This window comes from Somniosus microcephalus, unplaced genomic scaffold (assembly GCF_052327205.1).
Source record: "Somniosus microcephalus isolate GS21.2 unplaced genomic scaffold, FLI_Smic_1.0 unresolved_chr2, whole genome shotgun sequence".
Classification (NCBI taxonomy): Eukaryota; Metazoa; Chordata; class Chondrichthyes; order Squaliformes; family Somniosidae; genus Somniosus; species Somniosus microcephalus.
In genome coordinates, this window is record NW_028225180.1 from 93,732,657 (window position 1) to 93,749,159 (window position 16,503).

At 46.2% G+C, this 16,503-nt stretch overlaps 1 protein-coding gene across 2 annotated transcripts in view; it reads left to right on the forward strand.

The window, feature by feature from the left end:
* The first annotated feature begins 2,013 nt into the window (after positions 1–2,013).
* The window catches only part of LOC147093044 (NACHT, LRR and PYD domains-containing protein 3-like), a 64,383-nt gene continuing 49,893 nt past the window's right edge, over positions 2,014–16,503 (forward strand). Inside the window, exons 1-4 of one of the 2 annotated variants that reach the window (XM_085976370.1) lie at positions 2,014–2,098; positions 6,240–6,406; positions 12,673–12,844; positions 12,949–13,014. In XM_085976370.1, the coding sequence (XP_085832496.1) occupies positions 2,035–2,098; positions 6,240–6,406; positions 12,673–12,844; positions 12,949–13,014 (469 nt within the window). In that variant the 5' untranslated portion in view covers positions 2,014–2,034. The remainder of the gene's footprint in view (positions 2,099–6,239; positions 6,407–12,672; positions 12,845–12,948; positions 13,015–16,503) is intronic. The other variant, XM_085976369.1, reaches the window with a different exon arrangement.

A 16,503-nucleotide genomic window follows, 5' to 3' on the forward strand; every position in this document is an offset into this window, starting at 1 on the left:
GCGGGGCTGTGTCAGAAGGGTGTGTGACTGGGTCAGTGGGTTGTGGGTCTGTGTCATTGGGGTGTGGGCCTGCGTCAGTGGGGTGTTGAGCTGGGTCTGTGTGTTGCCAGGATGGGTCAGTGGGATGTGGGGCTGGGTCACTGGGGTGTGGGACTTGGGCAGCGGTGTGTGGGACTGCATCAGTGTTGTGCGGGGCTGGCTCAGTGGGGATCGGGGCTGGGTCAGTGGGGTTCGGGGCTGGGTCAGTGGGGTTTCGGGGCTGGGTCAGTAGGGTTTCAGGGCTGGGTCTGTGGGGTTCGGTGCTGGGTCAGTGGGGTGTGCGTCTGTGTCAGTTTGGTGTGGGGCTGTGTCAGTGGGGTATGGGGCTGGGTCAGTGGGGTATGGGGCTCGGTCAGTGAGGTGCGGAGTTGGCTCAGTGGTGTTCCTGGCTGGGTCTGTTGTGTGGGTGGCTGCGACTGCGGTGTGAAAAAAAGCATCAAAACTCTGCTCACAGATCCCCCCTGTCCTTGCGAACTTGCAATGGCTCGTGGATCCCCAGCACATGCAAATTAAAACAGACAACATCGTTTAAATTCCGTTATGGTCTTCTCCCTCCCTGTCTCTGTATTCTCCTCCAGCCCTACAATCCAGCACCACCAAGATCGCTCTATTCCTGCGGCTCTGGCCTCTTGTGACATTTCGCCCACTCCTCCCCATGTCTATGGCGGCTGTACCTTCCGTTATCCCAGCTCAATGCTCATCAATTCCCCACATAGACCTCTCCAGCTCCCTCCTCCTTTAGAACCCCCCGAAACTCACTGCTGTGACCAACATTCTGACCACGCCTCCTTCTACCTCCTTTAGTCTGAGCCCATCTTTTGTCATGCTTGGCTTCTGTGAAGCACCTTGTGATGTGTTTCGATGGAAATGTAAGTTGTTGTTGCTGTGTGTTTATTGTGCCAGTGGCAGCGTGAGTGACACAGCAGATAACTGAATCTTACAAGATCTCAAACTTGGTTATAAGTTAATGCGGGAGAATAACTTCAATTACATTTTGGAGGTATTACTGATCCGAGACTGAATCACTTTTACATTTCCCCAGTGGGGAAAGGAAAGGTCACTGATTGAGAATTTGATTGAACGCACGTACGTGGACACACATACAGCGAGACACGCGTACAATTGCAGAATTGTGTTTGTTAAACAGCAGGCAAATTCACCACTTATATATACATGGCCAATTTTGAGATTGCAAGACCCCTAAAGATAATCCACAAATCAATGTTGAGCAGCATCTTAACATTTAAAGTTACATGATGCACTTCATTATACATTGGTGTTAATATTAGTGGAACAGCGGTAAATGCCCTACAGTGATCAATAGTCGGTGCTGACACCATGAGAGATATGCTGAATATATTCAAATATAAACACCAACCAGGACACGTCTGCATGAAAACACGGACAATGTCACTGCCCATAGAGACCAGAGCGATCACACCCAGCTATATATTGTATATGTGGATAGATGTCATATTCATAAAGCACCAGAATTTAATATCAAAACTCAATCTTGTCATTCAACACAAATCTGTGTTTAAAAATAATCCAATTCCACCAGACTGCGAAAACCTACTGGTGGATTATTCAATTCATCAATGATCGCCCCACTCCATATTTCCCTGCAGAATATTCTCTACCTCAGGAATAAGGCTGGTTTTCGCCTGCACTGTGTGAGTAAATCTCACCAATAGGCGCTCCCAGTGCGGAGTCTTGGCCGATGCGAACCCGTCAGGAACTGGGTTGTGGAGATCAGCGGAACTCACTGGATTTCACTGGGCAGCTGTCTGTGTCACACCTGATGTGGAGAGTTGATCATAACACTCGGGAAATGCTCGATCCCGGAGCTAACAGCTGTTGTACTGATGGGGGAGGAGGGATTGATATCATGTTTAACAAGGCAATATTCTCCATCTCATTTTATTATTTTCATCTATCCCTCCTAATATTACATTTATTACAGGGAATAAGAATCTGGGAACGCCTGTCACCACAATGGCTGAAGGTCCAACCAGGGGAGAAGATCGAATAACTTCAAGAAGAATGAGAATGGACACAGGTTGGTTCACAAAATTCCTTAGAGTTTTATGTTCGTCCTGACAAAAGGTCCAGATCTCCAGCAAGAACCAACAACTCACACCGGGTGAGGGAATAGGACAGGAGCTGAGTAAAAAGAGGGCAGTGACTGATTTTCCACTGGGGCATCACAGTCACAATTGTAGGGAGCCCCTGAGTACTGGAACTGTCCAATATGTACTTGGTATTGGAGCTTATAAGGTGGATAGAGACAGTGATTCAGAGGAGTGTTTTCCTGAGCAACAGTTTGACACCAGGGAGCAGGAAACCACCCCAAGTTTGGCTGAGGTGAGGGGCAGGTTGCGAACATGTATAGCAGAGCGATAGTGATGGGAGATTTTACAGTCAGGGGGATACACGTACTCTACTGAAGCCCTGACCAGGTCGCGAATGGTAAGTTTCCTCCATGGTGCCAGAGGGAAGAACCTACTGGAACGGGTTTGACCATCTCTGGAAAGGAAAGGAGAGCAGAATTTATCCATGGTAGGAACCGATAACTTAAGTTTATGAAGGGAATTTTAAGACTTCTGCACTAGACTACAAACAAGCTCTCAGTACAAGAACACATTCGTAATCTTGCAGATGGGACAGTTAAGTGGGAAATGAAATTTAAAATAGATAAAACTGTGGTGATGCACTTTGGTAGGAAAAATAGAAACATCACCTACACCTTAGAAAATACAAAGTGAATGAGATAGAATGGAAAGATAACTAGGAATACAGGTAAACAACTCCTTAAAACAGTTTCAGAGGTCAGAAAAACATTTAGATACCCCAACAAACACTGGGTTTATTTCTGGGGGTTTAGCGTTCAATATTAATGAAGTTATTTTAAACTTGTAAAGAAACCTGGTCAGGCAGTACTTCGAGTACAGTGCACAGTGCTGGTATCCAGAATATACAAAATAACATTCAAGCACTGAAGAAAGTGCAGAAAAAATTATAAGGATGGTACTAGAACTGAGGGGTTACAGCTGTCGGGAAATATTGAACAGATCAGGACTTTTCCTTAGAAAAAGATCTTAGATGCGACCTGATAGAGTTCTTCAATATTTTGAATTGTTTGGACAGTGTAGATGTGGAATGAATGTATCCATTTGTGGGAAAATTCAAAACTAGGGTCCATAAGTACAAGACAGTTAATAATAAATCCAATAAGGAACTAAGCAGAACTTTCTTCCCTCAAAGAGTGGTTAAAGTGCGGAATTTGCTATCGCATGAAGTGATTGAAGTAAATAGCTTAGATGCTTTCAAAAGGAAACTAGATGAGTACGTGATAGAAAAAAAAAGATTGTAAAGAGGGGCTGAAAGGCTGAGGTGACGTAGATAGAATTGAAGGGGAATCATGTGGTGTGTAAGCACCAGCACAGACTAAAATAGCCAAATGAGCTGTTTCTATGCTGTACATTCAGTGTAATTCAAGGTGGTGATCTACAGATTGTTTTACACTGTTTCGCTTCAGTAGTGCAACATGGGGCAGTTCAATGTGCGGCGGCAGGGCTGGAGCAGAAGGGAAGTGTTCACGTTCTTGGGACACTAGAGTGAGTTCAGGTAGAATGGAATGGATGGCCATGATCTGAACCGATAGCCAACAATGGTTTTGCATAAAAATGAATGGAGCAGTGAGAAGCTGATAGGAATGGAAGTTGGGAAATTTCAGGATCTGAGACTAGAGAGAGGAATTATTAAAACTGTTAGAGATGGAACACAAGATTATGAAATAGTGAAAAGCCATTACCAGGAAAGAAGGAAAATATTTTCAAGTAGTGAGCGATAAAGTCACTTGCTATTAAAAGAAAAATGAAAACGGGTAAATATTCAAAGGAAATGGAATTTGGATTGAGTGCTTTGCCGGTAATATGTGCAAATCACTCCAAACACATATGGATCTTAAGAGGCATGTGAGCTGTGATTTGGTATCTATAAGACAGTTTTTTTTTAAATTCATTGATGGGATTGGGCTTCGCTGGCTAGGCCTGCATTTAGTGCCCATCCCTATTTGCCCTTGAGAAGATGGTGGTGAGCCGTCTTCTTGAACCGCTGCAGTCCATATGGTATAGGTACACCCACAATGCTGTTAGGAAGGGAATTCCAGGATTTTGGCCCAGCGACAGTGAAGGAACGGCGATACAGGTCCAAGTCAGGATGGTGTGTGGCTTGGAGGGGAACTTGTAGGTGGTGATGTTCCCATGCGTCTGCTGCCCTTGTCCTTCTAAGTGGTAGAGGTCGCGGGTTTGGAAGGTGCTGTTGAAGGATCTTTGGCGAGTTGCTGCAGTGCATCTTGTAGATGGTACACACTGCAGCCACAGTGCGTCGGTGGTGGAGGGAGTGAATGTTGAAGGTGGTGGATGGAGTGCCAATGAAGTGGGCTGCTTTATCGTGAATGGTGTCGAGCTTCTTGAGTGTTGTTGGAGCTGCACTCATCCATGCAAGTGGAGAGTATTCCATCACACTCCTGACTTGTGCCTTGTAGATGGTGGAAAGGCTTTTGGGCGTCAGGAGGTGAGGCACTCGCCACAGAATTCCCAGCCTCTGGCCTGCTCTTGTAGCCACAGTATTTATATGGCTCGACCAGTTCAGTTTCTGATCAATGGTAAGACCCAGGATGTTGATAGCGGGGGATTCAGCGATGGTAATGCCATTGAATGTCGAGGGCAGATGGTTTGAGTCTCGCTTGTTGGAGATGGTCATTGCCTGGCACTTGTGTGGTGCGAATGTTACTTGCCACTTGTCAGCCCAAGTCTGAATGTTGTCCAGGTCTTTCTGCATATGGACACGGGCTGCGTCAGTATCTGACGAGTCTCGAATGGTGCTGAACAGTGTGCAATCATCAGCGAACATCCCCACTTCTGATCTTATGATGGAGGGAAGGTCATTGATGAAACAGCTGAAGGTGGTTGGTCCTAGGACACTGCCCTGAGGAACTCCTGCAGTGATGCCATGTGATTGAGATGAATGACCTCCAACAACCACAGCCAACTTCCTTTGTGCTAGGTATGATTCCAACCAATGGAGAGTTTCCCCCTTGATTCCCATTGACTTCAGTTTTGCTAGGGCTCCTTGATGCAACACTCGATCAAATGCTGCCATGATGTCAAAGGCAGTCACTCTCACCTCACCTCTTGAGTTCAGCTCTTTTGTCCATGTTTGGACCAAGGCTGTAATGAGGTCAGGAGCTGAGTGGCCCTGGCGGAACACAAACTGGGCGTCAGTTAGCAGGTAATTACTGAGTAAGTGCCGCTTGATAGCACTGTCGACGACACCTCCCATCACTTTGCTGATGATTGAGAGTAGACTGATGGGACGGTAATTGGCCGGGTCGGATTTGTCCTGCTTTTTGTAGACAGGACATACTTGGGCAATTTTCCACATTGCTGTGTAGATGCCAGTGTTGTAGCTGTACTGGAACAGCTTGGCTAGGGGCGCAGCTAGTTCTGGAGCAGAAGTCTTCAGTACTATTGCCGGAATATTGTCAGGGCCCATAGCCTTTGCAGTATCCAGTGTCTTCAGCCATTTCTTGACATCACGTGGAGTGAATTGAATGGGCTGAAGACTGGCATCTGTGAAGCTGGGGACCTCAGGAGGAGGCCGAGATGGATCATCCACTCGGCACTCCTGGCTGAAGATAGTTGCAAATGCTTCAGCCTTGTCTTTTGCATTCATTTGCCTGGATTTTCACAGAATTCTAGAAAAATATTCCGGTCATAATGTTTTGAGAGGAGAAAGAAACAACCGTGGATGCCACTATTAAGAAAGGGTTCCCTGATGGCACCAGAAAAGAAGGGTGTGTCGGGAGTTTTGTTAAGATAAAATCCTTATGTACGGAAGTAGTTGAGGAATAGGAAGGGAAATATCACAATTCTCGGTGGGCATTGCTGGCCGTGCAGCAGAGATGAGATAGAGGGGAAGATTCACAGACACTGCAGGGACCCGTACAAGAACAACAGGACTTTAATACTGGCAGTCGCAACTGTCCCAAAATATAACCTGCGGTGTATGTGCGTTATCAGAAGCTGTTTGATAATGTGGCTCACAGGAGCTTTCAATCGTTTGATATTAGAGGGAATATAGCCACCCGGATAGAAAGTGTTAAAGTATTTAGTTTTCTCCATTTGTGTTCACAGATCCGAACACTACAATCACTTGGTTCTTGACGAAGTGTGACGATTACCAGCTGTTCCAGTTGACGAAATTCTACCGGGACAGTCTAGAACAGGCGATCGAAGAAGGTGTGGAGGGACTCGGTCTCTGGTTAACAGGAGAGGACCATTTCAATTCGCAAGAATATCACGTAAGTGAGAGAGACGCAGATTGAGTTTAGTTTATTCTATCATCACAGAACTAACAAAATATCAAATTTTAGAATTATAGAATGTTATGGAATTGAAACCGGCAAATGGGAGAATAGAGGATAAAACTGCAAATATTGTGAATCTGAAACCATGATACGAAAAGTTGACAACTGAGTGCAAAAGAGGAAATCCTCTGGCCCTGTGCTCTTGGTGGGGAATGTCAGTCCCCAGAAGGGAATATGAGATTGAGCTCATTCCGTGTGTCATTTCCTGGTCCTGTGCTCTTGGTGGGAATTGGCACTTCCCAGCAGAAAGAGGAGACTGAGCTCATTCAGTCTGTCATTTCCTGGTCCTGTGCTCTTAGTGGGGAATGTAAGTCCCCAGAATGGATATGAGATTGAGCTCATTCAGTCTGTCATTTCCTGGTCCTGTGTTCTTGGTGGGGAATGTCACTCCCCAGGAATAATATGAGATTGAGCTCATTCAGTCTGCCATTTCCTGGTCCTGTGCTCTTGTTGGTCAATGTCACTTCATTGAGTCTGTCCCACACAATTGCGATACCTTGTGTATCACAACATATAGGCCTAGAAATTCAGTGGTGTTAGCACCCACTTAGCGCCTAAAGAGGTCTTTTGCGCTGGCGCTGTTGGTAGCCTGGAATTCAGTGTAGCGCAAATGGTGGCATTAGCCGGTAGCGCTGCGCCGGCAGCGATGATGTCATCGGTGTGCGCAATGCCCCAGTTCCAACGCGATGCCGGCCCGACACCCAAATTCAGTTGCCGCCACCTCTCCCGTAGCGGGCGCAAAGAGCGTTTGTAAAACGGGGCCTTGCAGCTCCGAGAGGCCGGGGCATAAAGGTGGAGGTGCGGCCGGCCGCTTTCCCGGCGGCCGCTTGGCCGCACCTTCCTCCCCGGACTCCCACACCAACCCCCCCCGCGGCATTGGTCTCTGACCCCCGCGAGCCCGGCACTTCTCCGTGGTGCCGGGCTCATTTGCCGGGGGAATCCAGCGGCGATCTCACGGCTGCAGGCAGCTCCTCCTTAAGAGAAGGAGGAGGCCTGCAGTACCCCAGCCTGCCGCACCGCATCGGGTGGCGCTGCGGCAGCTGGACGCCTGAAATTGACTTTCGGCGCCCCAAGCGGAGGCGGCCAAACACTGCAATAGCGCCCGCCTCCGTCTTGGGGCGCTGCAACTGAATTTCAGGCGGGCGCTACGGGAATCCGGGCGTGCGCTAACTTTCGGGCGCTAAAGACCTGGCACGGCGATAGCGAATTTCTAGGCCATTCACTCCTCCCCACCCCAACCGAAACCATGTGATCTCCTGGGAGAGGCAAAAATACAGGTAAAATTCCAGGTCAATTTGGGGGAAAAAATCTGGGAACTTCCTTTCCGACCCATCTGGGCGATCGAAAAAAGTCCAGGAGATCACTCTGACCCAGAATTCCCTGCAGTACCTACCTTCTGTAGGAGGTGATCTCCACCCCATCAGAAACATAAAAAAGGGTATCAGGATGCCAAAAGGAAACAGACACTGTGGATAGAGGATCACTTCCGCAACAACTCGGACACCCGGCGCATGTGGCAAGGCATCCAGTCCATCACTGACTATAAGGGCAAAAACACCAGCCCCCCGGCTAGCGATGCCTCCCTTCCGGAGGAGCTTAACAACGTCTACGCTCGCTTCGACAGGGACAACAGGGAGCCGGCTACCACAGCCTTGCCTCCCCCAGAAGACCAGGTGCTCACTCTGTCGACATCCGACGTAAGGGGTGTTCTACGCGGAGTGAACACACGAAAGGCTGCTGGACCGGATAGCATCCCTGGACGGGTACTCAAGGAATGTGCTGATCAGCTGGCTGATGTCTTCACAGCCATCTTCAATCTGTCATTGGCCCAGGCAGTAGTCCCTACATGCTTCAAGACCGCTACCATTATTCCTGTGCCAAAACAAACGGCTGTGACGTGCCTGAACGACTATCGACCTGTCGCACTCACACCCATCATAATGAAGTGTTTCGAGAGACTGGTCTTAGCCCACATCAAAGCCAGTGTTCCTGCCTCTCGTGCAAACAGATCAACGGAGGATGCAATCACAACTGCTCTACACTCGGCACTGAATCACCTAGATGGTAAGGAGACCTACATCAGAATGCTGTTCATAGACTACAGCTCAGCATTCAATACTATCGTCCCCAACAAGCTGGCCAGCAAACTCCAAACTCTTGGCCTGAACACTTCCCTCTGCAACTGGACCCTGGACTTCCTAACAAACAGACCCCAGTCTGTCAAATTAGGTAACCACACCTCCCCGCCCTAACCCTGAACACGGGGGCCCCACAAGGATGTGTGCTGAGCCCCCTCCTCTACTCCCTCTGCACCCACGACTGTGTGACTGTTAATGGTTCCAACACCATCAAGTTTGCAGATGACATCACGGTAGTAGGCCAGATCACCAACAACGATGAGTCAGCCTACAGGGAGGAGGTCCAGCATCTCGTGAAGTGGTGCGCCGATAACAACCTGGCCCTTAACATCAAGAAAACCAAAGAAATCATTGTGGACTTCAGGAAGTCCAAAGGCGGAAGTCACCCCCCCATCCACATCAATGGGGCTGTGGTGGAAAGGGTGGACAGCTTTAAGTTCCTCGGAGTCCACATCACGGAAGACCTCTCCTGGTCCCTCAATACCTCCTCTCTGGTGAAGAAGGCCCAGCAGCGCCTATATTTCCTAAAGAGGCTGAAGGGATGTAACCTGTCACCCCTGATCCTCTCTAACGTTTATCGCTGCACTATGGAGAGCATCCTGACAAACTGTATCACAGTATGGTATGGCAGCTGTAGCTACTATGATCGGAAGGCCCTGCAGCGGGTAGTCAAAATTGCCCAACGCATTACCGGCACCCGGCTACTGACCATAGAGCACATATACCAGAAACGCTGTCTACGGAGGTCACAGTCCATCATCAAAGACCCTACCCACCCCAGCCACAGTCTGTTCGCCCTCCTGCCATCTGGGAGACGCTACAGATGCATTCGCACCCGTACGACCAGATTTAGGAACAGCTTCTTTCCCAGGGCTGTCATCCTACTGAACTCCACAAATAAACTCTAAAGCCTGCACATCTGCCAATGCACTTTATTATGATTATGTTTATGTTAATATACTACAAGCCAAATGTATGTTGAATGTTTAAATGTCTTAATCCAAATGTACACTCTCGGGAGCCGTAAGCCTACATTTCGTTGTACTGCACTTGTGCACTAACAATGACAATAAAAGTCGATTTGATTTGATTTGAACAGGTCCAGCCTGTTCCAGACATCCACTGTTCTCTGGGAAAGAACTACCTCCTGACATCTAACCTAAATCTAGCCTTATACAACTTAACTTTGTGACCCTAGGGAACAGCAGTAAATTGAGCTCATTCATTCTGTAATTTATTGTCGGTTAACTTTAATTTGGTGGTAGTTTGATTATGGAGATAGTGACTGAGAGATTGGTAGCTAAGTCTTTTTATATTCTTGCACTGGTTAGCATCTGTATATTTCTTTAGATCATGCCGTTTATTTAGTTTGATTGATTTCCAGTTAAATATTGGGAAGACTGAATCATCATCTAATATCAATCCCACAAACTCTGTCTTATCACCGCTTGATTACATTCCCCTCCCCGGCAACTCTCTGGTGCTAAACCTAAATGTTCACAACCTCGGCATCCTATATTCTCTAGAAATAAGCTTTCGACCCCACATCCTCTCCATCTCAAATACCACATCTTCACCTTCATAACATTGTCCACCTCCACTCCTACCTCAGCCCATCTCCTGCTGATACCTCATCCGTGCATTTGTCACCTTTATCCTTCATCATAATAATGCTCCCCTGGCCGACCGAACTTCCTGAGCCCTCCGTGAACGTCAGCTCATCCAAATCTTTGCTTGTACCCTGTCCTGCCGCAAACCCCGTTAACCAACACTCATGTGCTCTTTCCCGGTCCTCGAATGCCTTCTGTCCATCTTCCAATATAAATTCCTTCACCACCTCGCCCTCTCCTATCTCTGTATCCAGCTCCAGTGCAGAAACCTTCTGCAGGCCTAGGATTGCCTGTTCCACGATCTCTGGCCTCTTGTGCACCCCTCGACCTTCTGCTTACCAGTGGTGGTACAGCATGCATTTGCCTTAGGATCTACGCTCTGGAATTCACTCACTAGATCGCTCCACCTTTCCAGCTTCATTTCCTCCTTAAAAATAAACACATACTTTCTGCTTTCTCTCAACCCTACTCGGTAAAATGCTGCATTGATGTCAAGGACAATCACTCTACCTTCACCTCTGGAATTTAACTCTTTTGTTCATGTTTGGACCAAGGCTCTGATGAGGTCTGGATCCAATTGGTCCTGGTAAAAACTAAATTAAGCACCGGTGAGCTGATTAATGGTGAGTAAGTGCTGCTTGACTGTATTTTGATGACTGCATCCCTCAATTTGCTGAAGATTGAGAGTTGTTTGATAGGACATTAATTGGCTGGATTGGGTTTGATCTGCCTTTTGTGAACAGGACTTATCTGGGCAATACACTACATATTTTGTTATCAAAAGTTATATTTTATAATCCATAATAATGATGTAGCAATTCACACAAGCCTCAAGCGATACATACAACCTTTATACCAAGGAATCCATGTCAAGGCAGCAGAGTGATCAGCTCCCACCTGGCACTTTAGGTTCTTCGAATGGGAAGCCCTCGTCCACGGCGCAGCCAGTGTCAGAGCAAGGAAGGACATACCGCAACTTCAGGATGTCCAGATTTAGATGCCCATGTGCTAAATCCTGATGTTGTGGTCATTTTCAGTGGTGTAATAATGGCGAACGCTGATAGGGCCGTTGTTTTTGCAGTGAGGAAAGGCTGAACACCTCAGCAGTTTTTGATCATTTGGTACATTTTATAGTTTATTATTCCTGTCCCAATTGCCTCCTTACTTCCTTATCAGTAGTTTTTGCAAACGAGACGCCTGCTACTAAACAGTTATTGAATATTCTTAAAGCCGCTAAAGTGATTTCAGTGACAACACACTGCTATTTTTGCAGTTTAAACTATCAATGCCCAAATGGATTTTCGAGTATTTACTTTACCACCACCTACAAGGCAAAAGTCAGGAGTGTGATGGAATACTCTCCACTTGCCTGGATGAGTGCAACTCCAATAATACTCAAGAAATCTCGACACCATCCAGGACAAAGCAATCCACTTGACCAGTACCACTGGCGGAAGGTGGTTGAAGTGTTTATCAGCTACAAGATGAACTGCAGCAACTTGCCAATCTTCTTCAGCAGCACCTCATGAACTCTTGACCTCTATCACCTAGAAGGACAAAGGCAAAAGGAGCAGGGCAACATCATCATCTGCAAGTTCCCCTCCAAGGAATACACCATCCTGACTGGGACATATATTGTTGTTCCTTCATCATCGCTGGGTTGAAGTCCAGGAACTCCCTCCCTAACATCACCGTGGGTGTACCTTCACCAAATAGACAGCAGCGCCTCAAGGAGGCATCTCACCCCTACAATCTCAAAGGTAACTAGAGATGGGCAATAAATGCTGTCCCCATCAGTGACGCCCACATCCTGTGAATTAAAAAATGGAATTAAAAAAGACGACATATAAATTTAGGCTATTGTCGATGAAAGTGCCCCATTGCTGGACATGTGCTCCTGGTTATCGAGGTTTCATACTGGCAGCGGGTGTGCCAAATATTATTTCAATTACTGAGGGGGAACAAGAGATTAGAGTGAAGGGAATTTTCATTGTTAGAATTACTGGTCGATTCTCCACACCGATAACCACCAATGGTTGTTTTGATCAGTCGGTGTAAATTCTCAGCCAGTTTTCTAGCTGCTTCCCTCACTTAACATTAGACCGAGTGCATCATCTTATCAATCAGTAATCTGATGTCATGTTAGAGACGAAAGGGCAGAGAAAATTAATCCCATTGAAACTATTGCAGATTCTCAGTGATTCCTGACTTTCCAGAAATGATATTTCTGATTTTATTTTAGTTTCTTTACATGTATGTCCCGTTAATGAGTGGATCAAGATGTTTACAGAATATTGTCCCCCTGGTCAGAATGGATCAGTACCCGGCCTTGTGATTGTTTTCTTTGATCAAAACAAATTGGAGATCCCATCACTGAGCAGATCATTTCCTTCCCATTCTCACTGTTTGTCTTTCAATGCGGTCCTCAATATATTCATTAATGTTTTAAGAGAAAATAACTGAGCTCGCGGAGAAGGGAAACCGGGAGGACAGTTCCAAACTTCTTCTAAACCTGGTGATGGATAAAGGCTCTCAGGCCCTAAGGGTGATGTGGGAATCATTTGTGAAAATGCGCCACAGGTTACCAAAGCTGAACAAAATACTGATAGAAATACAGGAACATGGTACGGTAAAATCACACACTGAAAGCAAATTCAGATTCAAACACTGCAGACTTTATTATAATGTTACACAGATATGATTCCATGAAGTTAATTGATTTAAACAGGTTTTGATCCAGTTGATTACATGAACATCGCACGAGATTTATCCGAAATACCCAGTCAACTGAAAGGTAAGTGATGGAATGGAGATTAAAAAACGTTTATTTACCTTCGGAAAATCGGAATGATTGAATGTAGCCATATGTTTAGAGATTGTCAGAATATGGGAATCAGAGGCGCAAAGTCTGGGTAAACAGGATTGAACGTGGTTTGGATTTGTCATCAATTCTGAACTACTCACTGTCAATTCAAGTTACAATTAATATGATTTTTATTGTTTCCTGTAAACGTGCTCTAAATTCAGCTGCTGATCGCTATCACTTGTGAAGTGTTAAGTACAACTGACAAGTACCTGATACACTGTCAAACCCCATACACACATGGCAGGATCCTGATACACTGTGAAACCCCATACGCACCTGGCAGGATCCTGATACATTGTGAAACCCCATACACACCTGGCAGGATCCTGATACACTGTGAAACCCCATACACACCTGGCAGGATCCTGATACAATGTGAAACCCTATACACACCTGGCAGGATCCAAATACACTGTGAAACCCCATTAACACCTGGCAGGATCCTGATACACTGTGAAACCCCATAAACACCTGGCAGGATCCTGATACACTGTGAAACCCCATACACACCTGGCATGATCCTGATTCACTGTGAAACCCCATACACACATGGCAGGATCCTGATACACTATGTTCCCCATACACACCTGGTAGGATTCAGATACACTATGAAACCCCATACACACCTGGCAGGATCCTGATACACTGTGAAACCCCATACACACCTGGCAGGATCCTGATTCACTGTGACACCACATACACACATGGCAGGATCCTGATACACTATGTTCCCCATACACACCTGGCAGGATCCTGATACACTGTGAAACCCCATACACACCTGGCAGGATCCTGATTCACTGTGAAACCCCATACACACATGGCATGATCCTGATTCACTGTGAAACCCCATACACACATGGCAGGATCCTGATACACTATGTTCCCCATACACACCTGGCAGGATTCAGATACACTATGAAACCCCATACACACCTGGCAGGATCCTGATTCACTGTGAAACCCCATACACACATGGCAGGATCCTGATACACTGTGAAACCCCATACACACCTGGCAGGATCCTGATTCACTGTGACACCACATACACACATGGCAGGATCCTGATACACTATGTTCCCCATACACACCTGGCAGGATTCAGATACACTGTGAAACCCCATACACACCTGGCAGGATCCTGATTCACTGTGAAACCCCATACACACATGGCAGGATCCTGATACACTATGTTCCCCATACACACCTGGCAGGACCATGATTCACTGTGAAATGCCAGACACACCTGGCAGAATCCTGATACACTCTGAAACCCCATAGGGCAGAGATGGGGAAGAATTTCTGAAGAGTGTTCAGGAGAACTTTCTTGATCAGTATGTTTCCAGTCCAATGAGAGAGGAGGCATTGCTGGCTCTGGTTCTGCGGAATGAGGTAGGACAAGAGGAGCAAAGTGAATATTTAGGGATCAATGGTCATAATATCATAAGGTTTAGATTAGATATGGAAAAGGACAGGGAGCAATGTGGAGTTAAAATACTTAATTGGTGGAAGGCAATTTTCCGTGTAATCAAAACAGACCTGGCCCGTGTAAATGCGATCAAAAGAGTGGCAGTCAAACCTGTAATCAAACAATGGGCTGCATTTAAAGAGGAAATAGTTTGGATACTGTCGAGGTACATTCCCACTGGGGCGAAAGGTAGGGCAAATAATGTCAGAGCTCCGTGGATGACGAAAGAGATAGAGTGTAAGAAAAAGCAGAAAAAGAGCACTTATGACAGATTTCAGATCGAGATTACATCTGAGAATCAGGCAAAATATAGAAGCTCAAGCAAGAGCTGCAAAAGAAAATAAGAGGGGAAAAGAGAAGGTATGAAAATAGAATGGCAGTTAACAAAATCATTCTAAAAGTCTTCTATTGGCATATAAATAGTAAGCGGGTAGTAATAGGAGGGGTGGGGCCGAGTAGGGACCAAAAAGGAGACCTACATATGGAGGCAGAGGGCATGGCTAAGGTGCTAAATGAGTACTTGCATCTGACTTCATCAAGGAAGCAGATGCTGCCATAGACATATTGAAGCAGGAGGTATAGGAGATAATGGATGGGGTAAAAATGATAAAGAAGAGGTAATAGAAAGGCTGGCTGAACTTAAAGTAGCTAAGTCACCACGACCTTATGGGATGCATCGTAGGATACTGAGGGAAGTGTAGAAATAAATCACGGAGGGACTGGACATAATTTTGCAATCCTCCTTAGAAACGAGAATGGTGTGAGAGGACTGGAGAATTGAAAATGTTACACCCTTGCTCAAAAAATGATATACAGATAAACCGAGCAACTACAACCACGGAAGTGGGCATTCTTTTAGAAACAATAATCAGGGACAAAATTAAAAGTCACTTGGACAAGTGTGTATTAATTAAGGAAAGCCAGCACGGATTTGTTAAAGGCAAATCATGTTTAAACAAATTGATCGATTTTTTTGATGAGGTAACAGAGAGTGTTGATGAGGGCAATGAAGTTGACATGGTGTACATGAATTTCCTAAAGGCGTTCGACAAAGTGCCACATAAAGGCTTGCCAACAAAGTTGAAGCCCCCGGAATAAAAGCGACAATGGCAGCAGTGATAAGAAATTAGCTAAGTGACAGCAAACAGACAGTAGTGGTGAACGGTTGTTTTTTGGTCTGGAGAAAGGCCATAGAATCATAATGGCGCAGAAGGAGCCCATTTGGCCCATGGAGTCCGCCCCAGCTCCCTGTAGAGCAATCCAGTCAGTCCCATTCCCCCGCACTATCCAAGTAGCACTGCAAGTTTATTTCCATAAAGTGCCTATCCAGTCTCCCCTTGAAAACATTGAGCGTCTCTGCTTCCACCACTTTCGTTCACAGTTAAGCCCAGGTCACCACTCGCTGTGTAAAAAAGCGTTTCCTCACGTCCCCCCTGTATCTCTTGCCCAAAACCTTAAATCTGCAGCCATTAGTCCTTTTACCATCAACTAGTGTCAACATCCTTTCTCCATCTAGTCTATTCAAACCCGTCATAATCTTGTACACCTCTATCAAATCACCCCTCAACCTCCTTTGCTCGAATGAAAGGAAATCCAGCTTCTCCAACCTGTCCTTGTAGCTAAGATTCCTCATCCCCGGAACCATTCTGGTAAATCTCCTCTGCACCCTCTCAAGGACCTTCACATCCTTCCTGAAGTGTGGTGACCAGAATTAGAAGCATTGGTTCAGTTGTAGCCTAACCAGTGCTTTATAAAGGTTCAGCATAAGGTCTCCAATTTTGTGCTCAATACCTATATTTATGAAGCCCAAGATACAATGGCCTAGAAATTCAGTTGGTTGCGCCAGCAGTTAGCGCCTAAAGAAAAGTGAATGTCGGGCGCTATGCGTGTTGCGCCCGGGCGCAGCGCAGTTTGCGCCTCGCCCCAAATTAAGTTGGCCGTTAGCGCCG